This window comes from Gigantopelta aegis, chromosome 2 (genome assembly GCF_016097555.1).
Source record: "Gigantopelta aegis isolate Gae_Host chromosome 2, Gae_host_genome, whole genome shotgun sequence".
Taxonomy (NCBI): Eukaryota; Metazoa; Mollusca; class Gastropoda; order Neomphalida; family Peltospiridae; genus Gigantopelta; species Gigantopelta aegis.
In genome coordinates this window covers 23936941-23956113 of record NC_054700.1, presented here as the reverse complement: position 1 = coordinate 23956113, position 19173 = coordinate 23936941, and the positions used below count along the sequence as shown (strand labels likewise).

At 38.1% G+C, this 19173-nt stretch overlaps 1 protein-coding gene across 1 annotated transcript; it reads right to left on the bottom strand.

Annotated features, from left to right (window-relative positions):
• Positions 1–10150: 10150 nt before the first annotated feature.
• LOC121382951 (zinc finger protein 2-like) lies at positions 10151–19171 on the bottom strand. Its single transcript, XM_041512643.1, has 2 exons — positions 18975–19171; positions 10151–15422 (listed from the first exon to the last, which is right to left on the bottom strand). Exons 1-2 carry the CDS (start codon positions 19036–19038, stop codon positions 13606–13608), a joined length of 1881 nt encoding a protein of 626 aa, XP_041368577.1. The 5' UTR covers positions 19039–19171; the 3' UTR covers positions 10151–13605.
• Between the last annotated feature and the right edge of the window lie 2 nt (positions 19172–19173).

Here is a 19173-nt window from a genome sequence, read left to right as displayed (position 1 = left end):
TACCAGACAGTGGGCGGGCAGGGCAGGGGGTAGGGGGTCAGTCCCCCCAGTGCTAGAAAAAAACTTCAAATTCGGGAAAAAGTGATGGAGATATTCGTTCAAAATGTGCTAACCTGAGACCTTTTTTACCATTTATTTTCATCTTTCCACCAGCAAAATTAGTTGTAATTCATGTACAGATGCGTAGTGGTTCCTTTCCAGCCTTATAAAGCTTGTACTAATGGTAATATGAATAAATGTTGCTGTCCAGATTCGGGCATTTTCGTTTAATTCGGGCAATAACAAGCCCGATCCCCTGCAAAAATGGAAGCCCGTACGCCTATGGCCCAGAACTACATGTATGATCACTCCCTTTAATAATGAACATATTTATGAAAAATTAAACACACTACCTTCTTAAAAAGTGTATCATTACGAATCACCGCCAACACACCCATCCCCTGTTAAGAGTAAAGGTGTAGTTGTCCTTAAACGTTTTCAGCAAAAGGTATTGCATAAGATATTGCATCCCATTTCATTTTTGTCAATGATGCGTCGTCATATCATTAAAATGACATCTACATGTTGGCCGTAAAACGTTTTGAAATACTAGGAAATAACCGGCATGATAAAGCAACTTCTATACCAAATTGACTGAAGAATATTGCTTGATATATGTCGAAGCCAGTGTCGACTTGAATATCTATATAAAGATCAAGGCATGAACAGGATTATTTTCTGTTGCTAACATTTTATTTCTAACTTCGGTTGATAAATCAATGGAAGGTGAACTGCTGGTATTGTCATCTAATATTATCGAAGTCTACGAGGTCATCAATATAGCAGAAAATACTATTAAACAATTTTGCTAGATGTAGGTTCCTTTGTTTTGAGTTTGCCCGATTAGTTAGAAATTCTGAATCATGTACACTGCAGCTTTATTGTAACGGAGTGCTAAATGACGAAGACAAGAACCCCCCTTAAATACGGGCCCGTAGTAGTGGTAGTAGTAGTAGTAGTAGTAGTAGTAGTAGTGTAGTCGTAGATGCTCGGTCGGTCTGGGATCGATTCCCGTCGGTGAGCCCATTGGACTACTTTTCATTCACGACTGGTATATCAAAGGCAGAGGTATGTGTTATCCTGTCTGTGAGATGGTACATATAAAAGATCCCTTGCTACTAATGGGAAAATGTAGCGGGTTTCCTCTCTGAGACTATTTGTCAAGATTACCAAATATTTAACAGCCGATGATGAATAAATCAATGTGCCCTAGTGGTGTCGTTAAAGAAAACAAATTTTAAACTTAATTGGGAACAGATACTCCCTCCCCAGTTGTCACTGTAGATAGTAACAGTGAAGCCCCCCCCCCCCCCCCCACACACACACCACACCTCCCACACACACACCAGTTGTGTCATTGTAGATAGGACCGTAGGAATATGAAGAGGCGGGGCAGCACAGGCCTACCCACTTGAAGTCCAAACTGTTTTTTTGTTTCACCCTGCTCTATATAAATAAAAATAAAAATCTAACTTGTGCCCCCCACCCCACCCCCACCCCCTCACAAGTAGAGACTGACCCCAACGTCAGATTTCATTCTTCTCGGCCTGGTTCCATCACTGTATTCGATAGGTCATAGGATCAAATCCCTCAGCAGGCCTATTGTGGTAGAATACCCCCTTTAAATCCGACTTGCGTATAAAGTCGGTCAGTATTATATGCATGCTTTTGTTTCATGTGGGGCGGGACGTGGGCCAGTGGTAAAGCGTTAGCTCGATGCGCGGTCGGTCTGGGATCGATCCCCTTCGGTGGTACCATTGGGCTATTTCTCGTTCCAGCCAGTGCAGCACGATTGGTATATGAAGACCGTGGTATGTGTTATCCTCTCTGTGGGATGGTGCATATATAAGAACCCTTGCTGCTTTAAAAATACATACTCGAAGCGGGACTATAATACGGTAAAAAAAAAAAGATGTAAAGAAAGAAAGAAAAAAAATATATATATAAATTTTTTTTTTAAATAAATCAATCACATTTGGAATATCCTAACAATGACAAAAATGTTTCAAACAAACATTTAAAAAAAAAGAGTAAAATAAATGAAATGACAATAGTAATAAAAATAATATTAAAAAAACCCAACAAACACAACGAAAGAAGGTTGTTCTTTCTTTTGTGTCTGTATGTGTGTATGTGTGTGTGTGTGTGTGTGTGTGTGTGTGTTCTAAGATAAAAAGGTGCCTGCCCTCGCTCCACGCGACAGATTGTGCCTCCCATCAGAGCTGGGGGCTGGACGTAGCTCAGTGGTAAAGCGTTCGCTTGATGAGCGGTCGGTCTAGGATTGATCTCCGTCGGTGGGCCCATTGTGCTATTTCTCGTTCCAGCTAGAGCTCCACAACTGGTGTGACAAAGGCCGTGGTATGTACTATCATGTATGTGGGATGGTGCATGTAAAATATCTCTTGCTGCTAATCGAAAAGAGTAGCCCATGAAGTGGCGACAGAGGGTTTCTTTTCTGAATATCTATGTGTGGTCCTTAATCATATGTCTGACGCCATATAACCGGAAATAAAATGTGTTTAGTGCGTCGTTAAATAAAACATTTCCTTCTTCTTCTCATCAGAGCTTGTGTCCATCTCCCATTCTGATATGACCGGCCTCTGTGGCGTCGTGGTCGGCCATCGGTCTACAGGCTGGTAGGTACTGGATTCGGATCCCAGTCGAGGCATGGGATTTTTAATCAAGATAACGACTCCAAACCCTGAGTGAGTGCTTCGCAAGGCTCAATGGGTAGATGTAAACCACTTGCACCGACCAGTGATCCATAACTGGTTCAACAAAGGCCATGGTTTGTGCTATCCTGCCTGTGGGAAGCACAAATAAAAAATCCTTGCTGCTAATCGGAAGAGTAGCCCATGTAGTGGCGACAGCGGGTTTCCTCTCAAAATCGGTGTGGTCCTTAACCATATGTCTGACGCCATATAACCGTAAATAAAATGTGTTGAGTGCGTCGTTAAATAAAACATTTCTTTCTTTCCCATTCTGATATGATTCCTACGGGCCTGCTCAACGTTCATGCGTGAGGGGTTAGTGCAAATGTCTATAGCGAACTGAGTCACCGTTACTTGATTACTTTACTAGGTGTTTTTTTGGTTTGGGGGGGGGGGTGGGTTGCCGGGGTGGGGGTGGGGGGGGGCGGAGCAGTGTGGGGATGAGGAAGGTTTTTTTATTGTTGTGTTTTATAAATTTATAAATATTTCGAAGATTTTTTTTTATATATAACATGGACGTGGTTAATTATTTCTAAATGTGGAACTCTTTCTTGTTAAATGTGTTTAAATATGGAGAAGTGTTTGAAATGTTTCACATTGTTAAATTTCATAGTTTCGTTTCGCAGCATCAAAGGTATACAGGTGTAAACATGTAAAACCATTTATAAGCTGATAAACATTTATATGAACTCGTCTTCATACTGAATTAATACTCGGTCAGGTTTGTGCTGAAGAAGAAAATCTATGGTGCATATAAAAGATCCCTTGCTACTAATAGACAAATGTAGCGTGTTTCCTCTCTAAGAGGGGCGGGACGTAGTCCAGTGGTAAAGCGTTTGATGCACGGTCGATCTAGGATCGATCCCCGTCGGTAGACCCATTGGGCTATTTCTCGCTCCAGCCAGTGCTCCACAACTGGTGTAACAAAGGCCGTGGTATGTACTACATCATGTCTGGGATGGTGCATATAAAAGATCTCTTGCTGCTAATCGAAAAGAGTAGCCCATGAAGTGGCGACAGCGGGTTTCCTCTCAATACCTGTGTGGGAACCACATGTCTGACGCCATATAACCGTAAATAAAATGTGTTGAGTGCATCGTTAAATAAAACATTTCCTTTCTTCCTCTCTAAGACTGTGTCAAAACCTTATGTTTAACATGCAATAGCCGATGATTAATAAATCAATGTGCTCTAGTGGCGTCGTTAAACAAAACAAAACAAACTTGCTGAACCACTTGACTGCCACGTGACGTGCCCCCATGCCACTTTTTTCTTCAATTTTGTTTTATTAATAATATCGATTTAAAAAGAAAAAAAATAGAAAGATCCCCAGAAAGAAAGAAAAATCGAGGTCTTGTAACCCCGAAATAAACTGTTCCCCAAAAGAGAGATCGTTTTATCGACACTGTGGACCCCCCCGCAAATTAGCCTATTTCTCACTCCAGCTGGTGCACCACGAATGGTATATCCCCCGTGGTATGTGCTGACCCCCACTTGGGATGATGCATATAAACTTGTCCATTGCCTACAAATTAGAATAATATAGCGGGTTTCCTCTCTAAGAATATATGTCAATATTAAATAAATGTTTGACATCCAGTAGCTGATTAATAAATCAATGTGTACCCCTGGTGCCATTAAACAAAACAAACTAACTTTTATTTTAACTTACTGTAATTTTAACATATAGTTAGAGAGGAAACCTGCTACATTTTTTTCCATTAGTAGCAAGGGATCTTTTATATGCACTAACCAACAGACAGGGTAGTACATACCACAGTTCTATCACTGAACATAGATAGGCCCATAGGAACCAGGAAGAGGTGGGGTAGCACAGGCGACCCCCACCCACCCACACTTCAGATATCATTCCTATCAGCAGGTACCCCCCCCCCCCCCTGATCCCCACTTGAGATGTCGTTCATAGTCTGTGACCACCACTTCAGTATTCACATACCGTTGGTATCAGCTTGTAACCTCCTCCACACACACACATACACACACCAACTAGAGGCTATAACCCCTCACTTCAGATATCGTTGTTGTCGGCATGTAACGTCCCCTCCTCCCCCCACAACTATAGACTGTGCCCCCCCCCCTCACACTTGAGATATCGTTGATATCGACTTGTAACCCCCCTCAAATAGACTGATCCCCACTTGAGATATCGTTCATATCGACTTGTAACCCCCCTCAAATAGACTGATCCCCACTTGAGATGTCGTTCATATCGACTTGTAACCCTCCTCAAATAGACTGACCCCCACTTCAGATGCCGTTCCTATTCTGTATACGACCCCCAGTTCCACCACTGTAGATGTTCGATGGATCATAGGATCAAATCTCCCGGCAGACCTATTGGTGCAGGATACCCCGTCTGAATCCGACCTGCGTATAAAGTCAGTCAGTGTTATATGCATACTGCTGTTTTCATGTGTACAACAATTCACAAATAGTGCACAAAATAACAAGACATTTTTAACAATACATATTTATTTGATTACAAGGCATACAAAGTGCTTGATTAATTACTGTTACACAATGCAACAACGTGTAAAAATGTGGTCTGTACATATTTACATATCTCACAGTTGACGTAATTATTTTACCAGGCCCGTCTGACAGATTAAAACAGTAGAGTAGGGGGATCATAAATGTAAATAATGCAGGTCCGTACCTAGTCTAAACTAAGAGGGGTGTCAGTTCAAAAAGAGTCGGTGTATAGTAATAGAGGGTCTGTGCCCAGAAAAGTCGCCTGTTGATTAAAAATAACATCGATTTTTTAGGCGTGCAACCGACTCCATATCCCTTGCCCATAGGTATTGATGCGGGCACTGATTCATTTGATAAGTACCCAGATCAAAAGAGATCAGATAAAAACATTATTGAGCTGTTAGAATTAAGCCGAAAAGGAAATGATTTTGAGTTTGATGGAGAAATGTATCAGCAAGTGTGTGGTTCTGCTATGGGCAAAAGTTTTAGTCCAAATTTTGCATCTATCTATGTCGCCAAATAGGAAGAGGCTGCTTTAAAGAAATCGAGTAAAACATCTCTTTTGTACCTCAGATATCTCGACGATATACTTATCATTTGGCCACATTCTAAACAAGAATTTTGGAACTTTTTTGAGCTATTAAATCAACAGGATGACAATATCAAACCATATCAGACAAATCAGTTGACTTTTTGGATGTAATAATTTATAAAGGTACACAGTTTGAAACATCAGGTTACCTAGACTACAAAGTGTTTTTTTAAACCCACAGACACACACACCAACTTCTCCACCGCAAGTCTTTTCACCCACGCCACACCTTAAAAGGCATTATTAAATCTCAGATTATTAGATTTCACAGAAATTCGAGTAACAAACAGAATTTCAATGAGGCTTGTTCACTTTTATTTAGTGCTTTAAAACCTAGGGATATTCAAAACGGTTTTTAAGAAAAATTAAATCTGAAACTGTTCGAGAATTAGAAAATCCCCTTAGGGCAACTGAAGACTATAAACCATACAAACTTCAGCATAACCAATCACCCTCAAATAAGCACTGGCTCCTCTACTACTTGTGACAAAACAAGGTGTAGACTTCACAACTTCTTTAAAACGCAGTCGACTTTCAAAAGTCAACAGACCAAAATTGAATATCAAATTCGGACAGACATAAACTGTGATTCGAAAAATGTAGTATATCTAATCACCTGTAATTTATGTAAAAAAAAAAAAAAAAAGAAGTACGTAGGACAAACGCAAAACCAACTGAGAATTAGAGCAGTTTGTCACAAGTATGATATTCGGCATGAAGTTGACACCCCTGTAGCCAATCACTTCAATCTACCTGACCATTCGTTAGATGAATTTTTAAAAATAATTCCAATTGAACAATCCCCGATACTTGGTTCAAAAGACGAAACAGACCTATTGAGACTTGAACGAGAGGCCTTCTGGATTCGTACATTACAGACAAAACATCCATTCTGAATCAACGTTGAATATGGTAAAACCGTAGGAAGAGATAAAATAATTTTTCTAATAATTTCACAGTCGACGTAGCGTTGATATTGGTAAACTTATGAAGGAGGAGTTTTTTAATCTGCAAACTGTTATGAAAAACCCTATTACAGCATGTCCGGTTATTGCATAGGATATCAAGGATATCTTAGTCTCCACACGACTACCAGCCGCCTCAGCCTGCGTCTAAGCCTCTAAAACAGTCCATTTTTCAGCGGTTGGTTTGTTGTTATCCCTTTTCCTAAAAAAAAATAAAAAAAAAATACATCGTATCTGGCTGATAAACAAAACATAGTACTAAGCCAAATAAATTTAAAACAAGACTGACCGAAAAAGTTATATTTTGTATATCACAACGGTCAATTTAAAATCAATTTTGAATCCCTACAGCAAAATTAGAAAATAATAATGTTATATATATATATATACATACATATATACATTCATACACGCACAAAAAGTTTGTATTTAATTATAAAATACAAGCCCCATATTTTTTATCGTTCTAGGCTTGGTACCCTCAATTGGCGTAGGCAGGATTTTATATTGGGATTGGGGGCAACCCACACTATGTATATACATGTGTATGTATGATTTTATAAAATTTAAGTGGGTTTTTTTTTTTTTTTTTGATGGGGTGGGAGCGTTTCCGTGGGCCCCCTCCCTATGCCACTGCAGGGACGGCGCATGGCCGCAACACTTTTCAAAGAGGCACTTTTGTGGGTTATGTTTGTTGTATCTGTGAAAATGTCCTTCTCAATTGAATTTGAAAGAAGTCTGGCAACCTCGAGCCGTACAACTATATTTTACACTGCCACCCCTGCTCGAGCCGTACAACTATATTTTACACTGCCACGCCTCACTCTCACCCTTTTGAGCTCCAATTTAGCTCGTGCTCGTCGTTGTTTCTTGTTTGCTGTATCATGCGCAATCGTAGAACACGTGCCGATGGGGATACAGGCTTGGAACAGCTGTTTAAAAAAAAAGAAAAAAAAGAAAGAAAAAAGGTGTCGTATTGATCGACCACCTTAAATAATTGTAATTCCCAGAGATGAAGGAAGGAAATGTTTTATTTAACGACACTCAACACATTTTATGTACGGTTATATGGCGTCGGACATATGGTTAAGGACCACACAGATATTGAGAGGAAACCCGCTGTCGCCACTTCGTGGGCTACTCCTTTCGATAAAGCAGCAAGGGATCTTTTATATGCACCATCCCACAGATAGTATAACACATACTACGGCCTTTGGTATACCAGTCGTGGTGCACTGGTTGAAGCGAGAAATAGCCCAATGGGACCACCGACGGGGATCGATCCCAGACCGACTGCGCATCTAGCGAACGCTTTACCACTGGGCTACGTCCCGCCCTCCCAGAGATGAAGTGGTCACTGCAGATCCTATCCCATCTTGATGGTCCTTTCCATTACGCACGGGTTCTGTTTAAGAACCACTTCCATGCAAACCCTGTGACTGTCGGTTTGTTTAAAGTTCGGAAAAACTGCTGCTTTGATACATCCAAACACTAAACAATGGTTCACCATATTTTACATTTGAAAACTATCTCCAAAAGAATATTCCATCCATACAATTCAATAGGATTGAATTTTCGCGTTTTTTAAAAATACACACATTCCCAGTAAAATGTCTTAAAGGCTGCGAATCACGCTTTCATGTTATGCCGGTTAGCGCGTCACGAGGTCACATGACTTAACTCTTGGGAGTCGACAGGCGTTTTGGCAAGCGATGGAAAAAAACGCGACTTTTTATTGCGAATATATTAGAAACGGGTAAAAAAATATATATATATATTTTATTGATACTTCATATATATTGTAAAAGGTATACGTAGATACCAAATAGTGAATTACGTTTTTGATCAACGTGGATCTTTAAATAACCCCTTTTACTATTTATTAGCGAGATTACCTAGCCATCTGTGAAGCTAGCCATCACTACTCCAAAACTAAATTAGTCAACTCTTCCAAGATAACCCAAATAGAAAAATAACAACATGGAGACATGTCCACACAAAATTGTATTTATAATCTTACATGTCACATGTAAATTATATTCAAAACAGAAATGTGCTTACTACAACAGATTAAATTTGTTTTAATGACAACTGCAAGATTTAGCGACTTGTGTATATTTAACAAAACCATTAAACGACACGTTTACAATATTTCTAAATAAATCACCATATACAAATTACAATACTGCTAAAGTGTTTTATATTCATGTAGATTATCATTAACAAAACATACTGAATAACGTGAAGACAAATTACACTACCTATGTAGGCCTATACATAAAATATTTTAACAGTTTCCTGCATTTAATAAAATTGTTAACACAAATTACACATCCTATGTATACATGAAATGTTTTAACTGTTGCCAGCAATTAATCAAAATGTTAATACAAATTACACGTCTATGTATACGAAACTCTCCGTCTGTTTCTCCGTCTCTCTCTCTTATATAAATATAAACATTTGGCTTGTGCCCCCACCCCCACACTACAAATATAGTTCATTTACACCCACTTAGGCCTTTGGATTGGTATGTATGTATGTATATTCAACGATATATAATGCACATTATTGCTTAATGTCAACAAGTATATTATAATATTTAATTAATAAAACGGTTAAATGTGACGGCTATTAGAATACGCCCTCTGGCGAGCTGGTGGTTACGTAATACTTAACACGTAACGTCAGGAATGAGCCTTAGAACTAGAGAAACACAATCTACCTGGTTTTTGCGGGATGATAGTCATACATTGCAGTGTTCTGTATACATCCCAGTATGCCAGCAATAAGTATATCCAGCAATATATATATATTATTTTTCAATACAAAATAAAACACCATTGTCAAAGTGGCTACACAACAAGTCGAAATAATTAACAATGTTTTGTCCATGCATTAACCTACGTCCTGAAATGATACATGGAGTGTTTTCTTAGTTAATTGGTCTATGCTGTTAGTTGCTTCTACCTGTGATTCCTGATTGGCAGGTGCGTATTTGATTGGTAACCAGACGAGCCAATTAACTGACGCGGTCTAGACACAAAAATACATACCGGTATTACCTGTCGGCCCTAAAATGGTAATGGACATGGTTTATTACTGTAAATAGTTCTGTAAAACTATTGATAAGTAGACTTTTCCATCTAAAACCATGGAACTGACCAATTACGTAGTCCCAAAGAAGAGAAAATTATCACTTGGGTATCGTGGGTTGTCGTTTTTGCTCCAAAGTAGCATATCAATAGACCTAATAGTGTACATTTTTCCTTTTGATTATTTAACAGAGAAACATACTATAACTCCATTTTGTTCCGTTAGTGCAACTTGAAATATATTTAGTTAAATAGTATATTATATTATTACGTCATTTATGCTGTTTTACAAGTTAGATTGATCAAAGAGAAGCACCTTGTCGAAAATTACTGCTTTTGTTTACACTGTACAGGAGATAGTCAGGAGCTGACATCACTTTGCCCCAAACTAGCTGTCCCGGACGCCTCAAAAAGAAAAGAAAATGGCTGCCCCCAGTTAGCAGGAATAATCACGTTTTTTTATTAACACTAAAGTTACTTGTTTTTGATATGGTAAAGTGTCAGTATATGTTGGTGGTCCGGGTATGCATCTTTCCAACACATAAGGCTCATGTTTTAGTTTACTCTCCCTTTAAGGTCGGCTTCGCCCAGACAAATCAACTACAAGCTCCAATACAGATTGTTCCCAACAATACAAATATTTGGAATACTGTAATGTCATTAAAAAACAAAATAGAGCTCAATAGTCAAGCACTCGCTTCAGGTGTGAGAATGGGTCAAAAGACTGATCGTCATTGATGAACTGGTTTTTCTCCCTCCCCAGCTTTTCCCTCATGACTAGTATGTAAGGTTCTGGTATGTACTGTCCTTTTTATGAAAAAGTGCATATAAAAGATTCCTTGATCAAGTGTCGAAATACGCAAGTTAAACACCCAATAGATGCATTTTAAACTGTGCTGAGGTGGCGTTAAACATTTGTCTGCCTTAAAAAAAAAGAGAGAAAAAAAGAGAAAATATTAAAACATTTTTAAGCACAGATTTGACAAATACGCATCTCCTGAGCTCCTGAAATATTGAGCCCTCCACAACAAAGATCAGCTCGAATGCTGTTAAACTAAACAGCCCGTACAATACTGTGCACGTATATGTATCAAAGTACCACAAGACCTAGTGCATTTGCAGGGGTGGGAATTCGGGCGAAACCCTCGATTCTTAAGCAAATTTTCTTTCTTTCATTATTTTTTCCAGATGAACGACTCCCCATAAACTTCGCTTGCCAGAGTCTAGACCCCCAACCCCGCATAAATTGTTGCACAAACACCCGAAGGTATACTGTGCGTGCATATTCTACTACTACTAAAGTACATGGGTGCCAACTATATTAAATATCTTCAAAATAATAATACACACGTACCTGCACAGACACAACTATGTTGAGAATGGTAACAAATCTACTGTTACTCATTTTTGTTAATTTTATATAAACGTACTTAACAGCAACACATATTGTCTACACGTGCATACATATAAACACCTGGTACATTATGTACCGATATATCCAGCGAGTGTCTAAACGTGAAATGTACAGACTTATACTGGATGATACTTACATATGTTGTCTACAAAGGGGTTAATAGGATACATGGTGCAACATATGTCTATCTAATAAAACTTGTGTTTTTGTGGATAGATATAAAATTAACAGTTTGACGTTTAACTGTATATCTTTAGCTCCTGTATCAGTCCTTGTTTTACAGCAGTATGCTCCAGTTAAATTAGACTTTGCCCCAACATTTGTATTTAAATTCCTATACTATATACTAGTATTTTGTTAGAATATGCATAGGAAGCTGTCGTTAATTGATTTTACTTGGGCTTTAACATTGGCATTGCTGAATGCTTATGCGAACTGCATGGACCAGGTGTAGGTTAACCAGATCGGTGCCTAGGGGTCAGCTCTATGTTCCCTCAGGATTAGACAGACATGATCGTGTGCCTAGAACAGTTATCTGAAGTAGTCAAGTTTGATATGGATACAATGAGCCATTATACTTGTATGCCAGGCCTATGAAAATTTATACCTTTTCTTAAAACCATTCATGGGTTATGCATAATTTTAAAATAATAAATACTGTAACATGAGCTGGAATAATATAACAATCCTGTATTGTATAGTGATAAAATGTCCAGGGATACTTGAGTCGATTTAGGGCACCTGTATCATGATAGATACAATTTATACACAGTTTAATAAGTTTGAATACAAAAAAAGATTATGTAAATATGTATATACCTGTGAATGTGCCCAAGGAATAAAACAATTATAATTTGCACACTCAGTCACACACATATTATTCTCTAATGTTTAAAGTAATACTTAAGCAAGGCCTTTGGACTGGTATGTATATTCAACGATATATAATGCACATTATTGTTTAATGTCAACAAGTATATTATTATATTTAATTAATAAAACGGTTAAATATGACAGCTATTACATACAACGGGCTCAGCCATTTTGTTCCATTCCGGTGAATATGCCCTCTCGCGAGCCAGTGGTTACGTAATACTTAACAAGTAACGTCAGGAATGAGTCTTAGAACTAGAGAAACAAATGTACCTGGTTTTTGCGGGATGATAAAATAGACATGCATTGCAATGTTCTGTATTAATATCCAATAAGCATATATTATTTTTCAATACAAAATAAACTACCATTGCCAAAGTGTCCACACAACAAGTCAAAATAATTGTACCTACGTACTGAAATGATAGTGTTTTCTCAGTTAATTGGTCTATTCTGTTAGTTGCCTCTACCTGCGATTCCTGATTGGCATATGTATATTTGATAGGTAACCAGATGAGCCAATTAATTACCCCTGTCTAGACACAAAAATACATACCAGTATTGTGCAATAACCTAAAATGGTAATGGACATGGTTTATTACTGTAAATAGTTCTGTAAAACTATTGATTAAGTACACTTTCCCCGTCTAAAATCACAGAACTGACCAGTTTTCCAAAGAAAAGAAAATTATCACTTGGGTATCGTGGGTGGTTGTTTTTGCTCCAATGTAACAAACCAATAGACCTAATATAGTGTACATTTTTCCTTTGGATTATTTAACAGAGAAAAATACTATAACCCCATTTCGTTCTGTTAATGCAATTTGAATAATATTTAGTTAAATAGTTTATTATATTATTACGTCATTTATATTGTTTTACAAGTCAGGTTGATCAAAGAGAAGTGCCTTGTTGTAAATTGCTTTTGTTTACTCTGTAGGAGCTGACATCACTTCGCCCCAAGCTAGAGTACCAGATGCCTTGAAAACAAAAGAAAATGGCTACCCCCAGTTAGCAGGAATAATCATGTTTTTTTATTACCTCTAAAATTATGCGTTTTTTATTTGTTAAAGTGTCAGGCTCCCACTAGTAGAATAATGTGAATACTACATGAACAAAAAGATATTTTAACCAATATCACATTCATAAACTGATGTAGTAAATGAATTACACTAAACAGGAACTGTGTATAAATTCCAAAATCTTTCTATTATCTTTTTTTAATGGGTGGGAGAATTTTGAAGAATTGTTCTGCGACTGTTGATCAGTAATTTTACAGTGTTTTAACATATATTATCAATCTCCTCTTATTTTAAATGGGACTAGATTCATGATCAATCAATTTTGTTTTGCCACGACTCAACTCAAAATTACATTATCATTCCTCCCCCCATGTTACTATGACACAACCATCAACAAGTAATCAAGTCCTGTGTCGTTTCCCACTGCTGGACATTTTCAGTTTTTCCACTACATAGTTGAGTGTTTTTCGTGAACGACATGTCCTCTGTGGAAGGTTCAACAAATGACCAGGAATGGCTATCTTCCTATCCTGATGCTTGTTGCGGTAAGGTGGGCTACCCTTGTCCATCTTAGCGCTTGACTGGTGTGATGCTTTACCCCCCTTGCGTCGCCGATTACTGGAATTCTTCTTCACATTTTCCATTAGGAGCATCTCAATTTTGGCTTTCTGCCGTTCTTCGTCATGCTTGCGTTTTGTGTGTTCGAGGAGTATTTGATACTTCATGTATTTCTTACTGCAGTGGATGCAGGCAAAGATCTGGTCAGTGTGAATGATCATGTGAGAATTGAACGAACTTCTCTTGCGGAAATATAGATGACATTTCCTGCAGTACAGCGGACTCTCGTCTTCACCACACTGCGTTAACACATGCAGTTGTTTCTGCAGATCTGCAACCATCAGTCGATGTCTAATACCCCCTACATCACTATGAAGAGGAATGTGCTTGGTCAGGGCTCCTCTAGACCAGTATTTCTTGCTACAGTACTGACAAGAATAACGTGGCTTCAAGCAAATCTTGTGTTCTTCCATATGCTTTCCATAAAGAAGACTCAAACTCTTAAAATGTTCCCCACACAGCTTGCACGAGAAGCTGCCATTTTTTAACTGGTTGAGTTTAGACCTCGCTATGCGGCCATCAAGAGTCAAGCAGTGTCTATTGCGGGTCTGTTTTTTCAAAGAGAGGATCTCGCGTTTGGGACAGAACACCTCGTAGTGTACCCTTAAATGCCTGCTGACCTGGAATCTCTTGTCGCAGTTGCAGCACTTCCAGAGATGCATCTTGCCGTGTGTGGCCAGATGTCGGATCATGCTTCGCCAGCAGCGGAAATCCTTGTCACACAGACAACAGTTGTACGGCTTCACCTCAGAGTGCACCAACACATGCCGCTTCAGATTGGCTCTGGTGAAGAAGGAGCGTGAACAGGTGGGACACTTGAAGTTCCTCTGTCCAGCATGCACAAGAAGGTGCTTCTTTAGGTAGACTTTGAACTTGAATCTCTTGCCACACAGATGGCAGCAGAAAGGTCTGTTGTTGGAGTGCTTGCATTGGTAATGTCTGTCGGCCGTCAGCTTGGAGATGAATGTCTCCCCGCACTCATTGCACGTGAAGGGCCGCTCTCCCGTGTGTGTGCGGCGGTGGTACCGTAAGGAACTGTTGTCGGTGAACTTCTTGGGGCAGTAGCAGCACTGGTACTTCTTCTCCCCAGTGTGCGTGGTCATGTGGCGTGTCAGATACTGCTGCACAGCGAATGACTTGGAGCACAGAGAACACTGGTACGGTTTCTCTCCCGAGTGAACACGGAAGTGTTCCTTGAGGATCGAGGGTTTTAGGAAGCGTTTGTGACACACCGGACACACATGGTTAAGCTGTCCATTGTGTTTCTTTGTGTGATTCTTTAACGTGCTCGAGTGTTTGAATGTTTTAGGACACATTGTGCAGCGATACGGTCTTTCGTTTGTGTGTGCCACACTATGCTTGCTTAAACAGTTGGCCGACTTAAAATATTTATCACAAACATCACAAGCGATAACCTGTGAGCTACTTGTCTTTTTACTGTCAGAGGCTTTTGATTTTGCTTTTGTCTGAGGGCGTTGATCAGTATCTAACTGAGGTGTTGGAATCATGGTGGCACCAGGATTTGACATCACACTTGCATTGGAACGTGCATATTCCATAACATAATGCTCATAACTGTCCATTCCAGTGTCACCATAGCCTGAAAGAGAGAAAGAGAGAGAGAAAATTTATCAATCATTGTTTAGCTTGAACATTTATTGATCAATGAAAGATTTTTTATTTAAAGAATAAAAGCATCTTGACACAATGCAATATTATTTAAGTAAAAACTGACCACTTAAGACTTTTTCAGTTTATGAAAGTATAGAACTGAAAAAGCATTGAGCACACATGGAACCGAGTCACAAAATTACTTGGTTCATAATTGCACGAACCTAAAAATATAAGCATGTCAATTTTCACCTAAAGGAAGAATCATCACTACATGTATATTAATATTTACCATTATTAACTAGGGGTCTAACCGCCCTGCGAATTAAAAAAAAGTAGAAATAAGAGGTGGATAAATCCAAAATGGAGTCTGATAAAACACAGCACACTGGGTACTGACACATCAAAAGCAATTTTCAGCTATTTTCCAATCGAATGCACTCTTATGTTTCAATCAAACACACTGGAATGTTTCCTATTCGGAATACTTCAGCTGATTACAATTTTTCCCTTTGTCTCACAGACTCGGCCGAGGAGTTCCGAGTGGCAAACAAACCCACGTGATTTTGATTGATTGACTGACGCTTTAGATAACGACAGTTTAAAAGCGATTGTGGGCAAGGAAACTGCACATTATTATGGGATGCAACTCACCATTTGGTGTAAAAAAGTTAGTCGTCCAACGGGCAACTAGTACAGAATAGAATTAAGTTGCCCGACTGAATGTTCACAGATATAATTCGTACTTGTTGAAAGTACCAAACAAAAATAATAAGGATCGTAGTCGCACTTTTATTTTTGACACAAACCACCGGTGATTTTCAATTGATTTTAAAAATGACTAATTAGGAGTGTAATCAGGGGGGCGGCGGGGGGGTGCAGGGCTAGCTCTGGCAGTCGCCAAATTCGCCAATTGTGAATTTTGAAAATAACTGGTGAAATTTTTTTTGAGTTGGCGAAATAATTTTACTACATTTTATTATAAAATAACTGGTTTTCTGCCATTTTTGAAGTTTAATAAATACCGTAATTTGGCAAAACTTCGTGTTCACCCTGGGGGTGGGTACCTCATGAAGCTGCAAATGGTCATAAAATATGTCAGGCAGGATCCACGAACGTACTGAAAGTGCTAAAATTTTGGAAATAGTCTTGTAAGCCACTATTTTCAAAAGTGATCTGGAATTGGACAAAGTAAACCACAACTGGCGTAAGAACGCCAGCTCACAACACTGTTTTGGGTGTCAAAATTGTTCCCTAAATTTACATTTTATATCACTGTTTATTTATATCCATGGTTGATTGTCTTCATTACCAAGAATTTCTTTTAAAGTCATATGCGCGCATGTTGTTGACAGAATTCACAAGTTTGTGTGAAGTGATCCGGAACTGACGCATCAACTGTATAGCTATTTTAAAAACTAGGTCTCTTTAGCGAAGTTTTATTTGAAATTAAAAACAGATTTTCTGATTAAATATGCCAAATAGCTTTTAATTTGTGGCATCCTGCTTAAACCCTAAATATTCATAATATAAAATAAATTTTTAATAACACAATTTTATAATTATAAAGGAACTCGTGCCAAAATACTTTTGTTTTGGTGGGAGGGGGTTGGTAACTTTGAAAACAACAAACTGGCCAACTACTGGTTGTCTAGTTTCATCAAGATGAACCTCGTGTGCATGCACATGGCGAGGTTAATCTGCCCGAGGCATTCTGCCATTAGCTGTTTCCAACGGTTTTGAGGAATTTTGCTCGGAACGAAATTGCGGTCAAAATAACGATTACCATCACGTTTTCTCACCCTAATCATGTATTGCGATCTATTTCAAGCTCATAGAGACCAAGAAATACTTACTTTGAAAACGATCTTCACTTTGAATTAAAGGAAAAAAAAGTCTGTGTGTTTTGTTTTACCGGGTGGATTCTAGCAGCCAATTTCAGCAGACGTGCATTGCGAAATTCTAAACACCGGACTCATACGCCTTTCGATTGTTATCTGTATTTCCCATACTTTTAAACACACTGTTATGCTAATTATTAGTATTCACTATAACTTTAGAATTTCAGAGTTTAAAAGAGTATGTTTATATAAAAAAAACCCACAGAAAAACAAAATAACAACCAACACTCATTTTCATAGTCTTATATTGTTACTAATATCTGTATAATTTATACAACATAACGGTTTTAAGCACTTTTTTTTAACATCTGAAGTATCACTTTAAAATCATTCTATACTAAGGTAAGATGGGGATGTTCAACTAGTTTTGTAAAGACCACAACCTGTCACACATTATAAAAGGGCCTGCAGATGGATGAAATTAATATTTATAAATAATAAAATTTTCTTTATGTCTATACACTTTACGGCAATCTGATTGGTCCAGAGGTGCTTACTTTTTTTCGTTCATATCTCGATGAACCGAAAATATTTAAGCCACGCCTACTACCCACCTCCCCCACCCCCCACTGACTCGCACTACTTTTGTGCAACAAGCCGGATTATTATGGCAATCATATTTAGATATTTAAAAAAACCCACACGTGAAAGCTACAAAAAATTTATACGATAAATTAATGGAAAATGCTATAGCAGAGTAGACATGTAAATATATACGCATTGATTAAAAAAAAAAAAAAACCCCAAAAACCCCAACCTTTTCGACATGAGACTCGGTCGGTGGCCAAAGAAATCATGTAGGAAACTTCACTTCTGTAACTTACTTGTAAGCGATGTTCTACAGCTGTTGGCGAAAATTAAACGGTTCCACCAACAGCATAAATGTTAGACACGTTCCCTTCGTTCACTTTCATAAAATATAAACTAAACACGAATAGGACAATTCCTTCCAATATAACTAAACGATCTGTAAAAATGCACAGCAGCTAGAGGAAATGACGTCATTTACAAAAAAAATCACCTGATTCATATGATGGTGAATGAACATTCGCATTCTTATGCGACGTAAGTATCAATGAAGTTTACACAAACAATACTACAGGCATATTTAAAGCTAAACAAAATAAATTCAGTTATGTATTGTTAAAGTATGCATATAAATTTAATTATAAGATTTGACCGCAATAATTTTTTGGTTCATGCAAGTATGAACCGAAAAAACTATGTGAACATTGTATGAGCCTGCGTAGAGGGTCATACAAAAGTGTGCACATCGTTTTTTCGGTTCATACTTGCATGAACCAAAAAATAATTGAGGTCAATTCTTAAATAAAAAAAATAAACAGATTTATCGGTCAATCGGGTTATGGTCTTTACATGCAATGTGCATGATACATGATCCTTAACTAGATATAAATTAAACTATGCGGCTATAAAGCTAGGAAGAGGTTTAATGGAATTGTTAATTTTTACGGAAAAAAAACATGATAATGAAGTGTCAAGCAGCGCACTTCCGGTTGTAGCTTTCAAAACATATTTGATGACAGACGTTGAACAGTAGCCTAATCATATCGACTTTTTAAATTAATAAACAAATACTAATTAACTACATAAAAATGTATTGCGGTTTTATGTAATACCTCTTTCAGACATCGCAAATGGTTGATTATTTCTGTAAGGAAATGCTTTGTTCGACATTTCCATCTTTGATCTTCTTTTATTTTACATCCCGTCTTTTCCAGCAGCACCACATTCGTACAACACCTTTTTGAGTTTTTGGCTAGAAAGTATTTCAAGGGAAGTAATCAAAAGCAATTTTGAGTAATTTTATCATGAAAT

What these genes read in the sequence shown, in the direction of transcription:
- LOC121382951 (XM_041512643.1), bottom strand. Translation starts at nt 19,038, where the DNA reads ATGGAAATGTCGAACAAAGCATTTCCTTACAGAAATAATCAACCATTT. An exon ending in ATTTGCGATGTCTGAAAGAG is followed by an intron (nt 15,423 to 18,974) that starts GTATTACATAAA and finishes TCTCTCTTTCAG; the next exon opens with GCTATGGTGACACTGGAATG.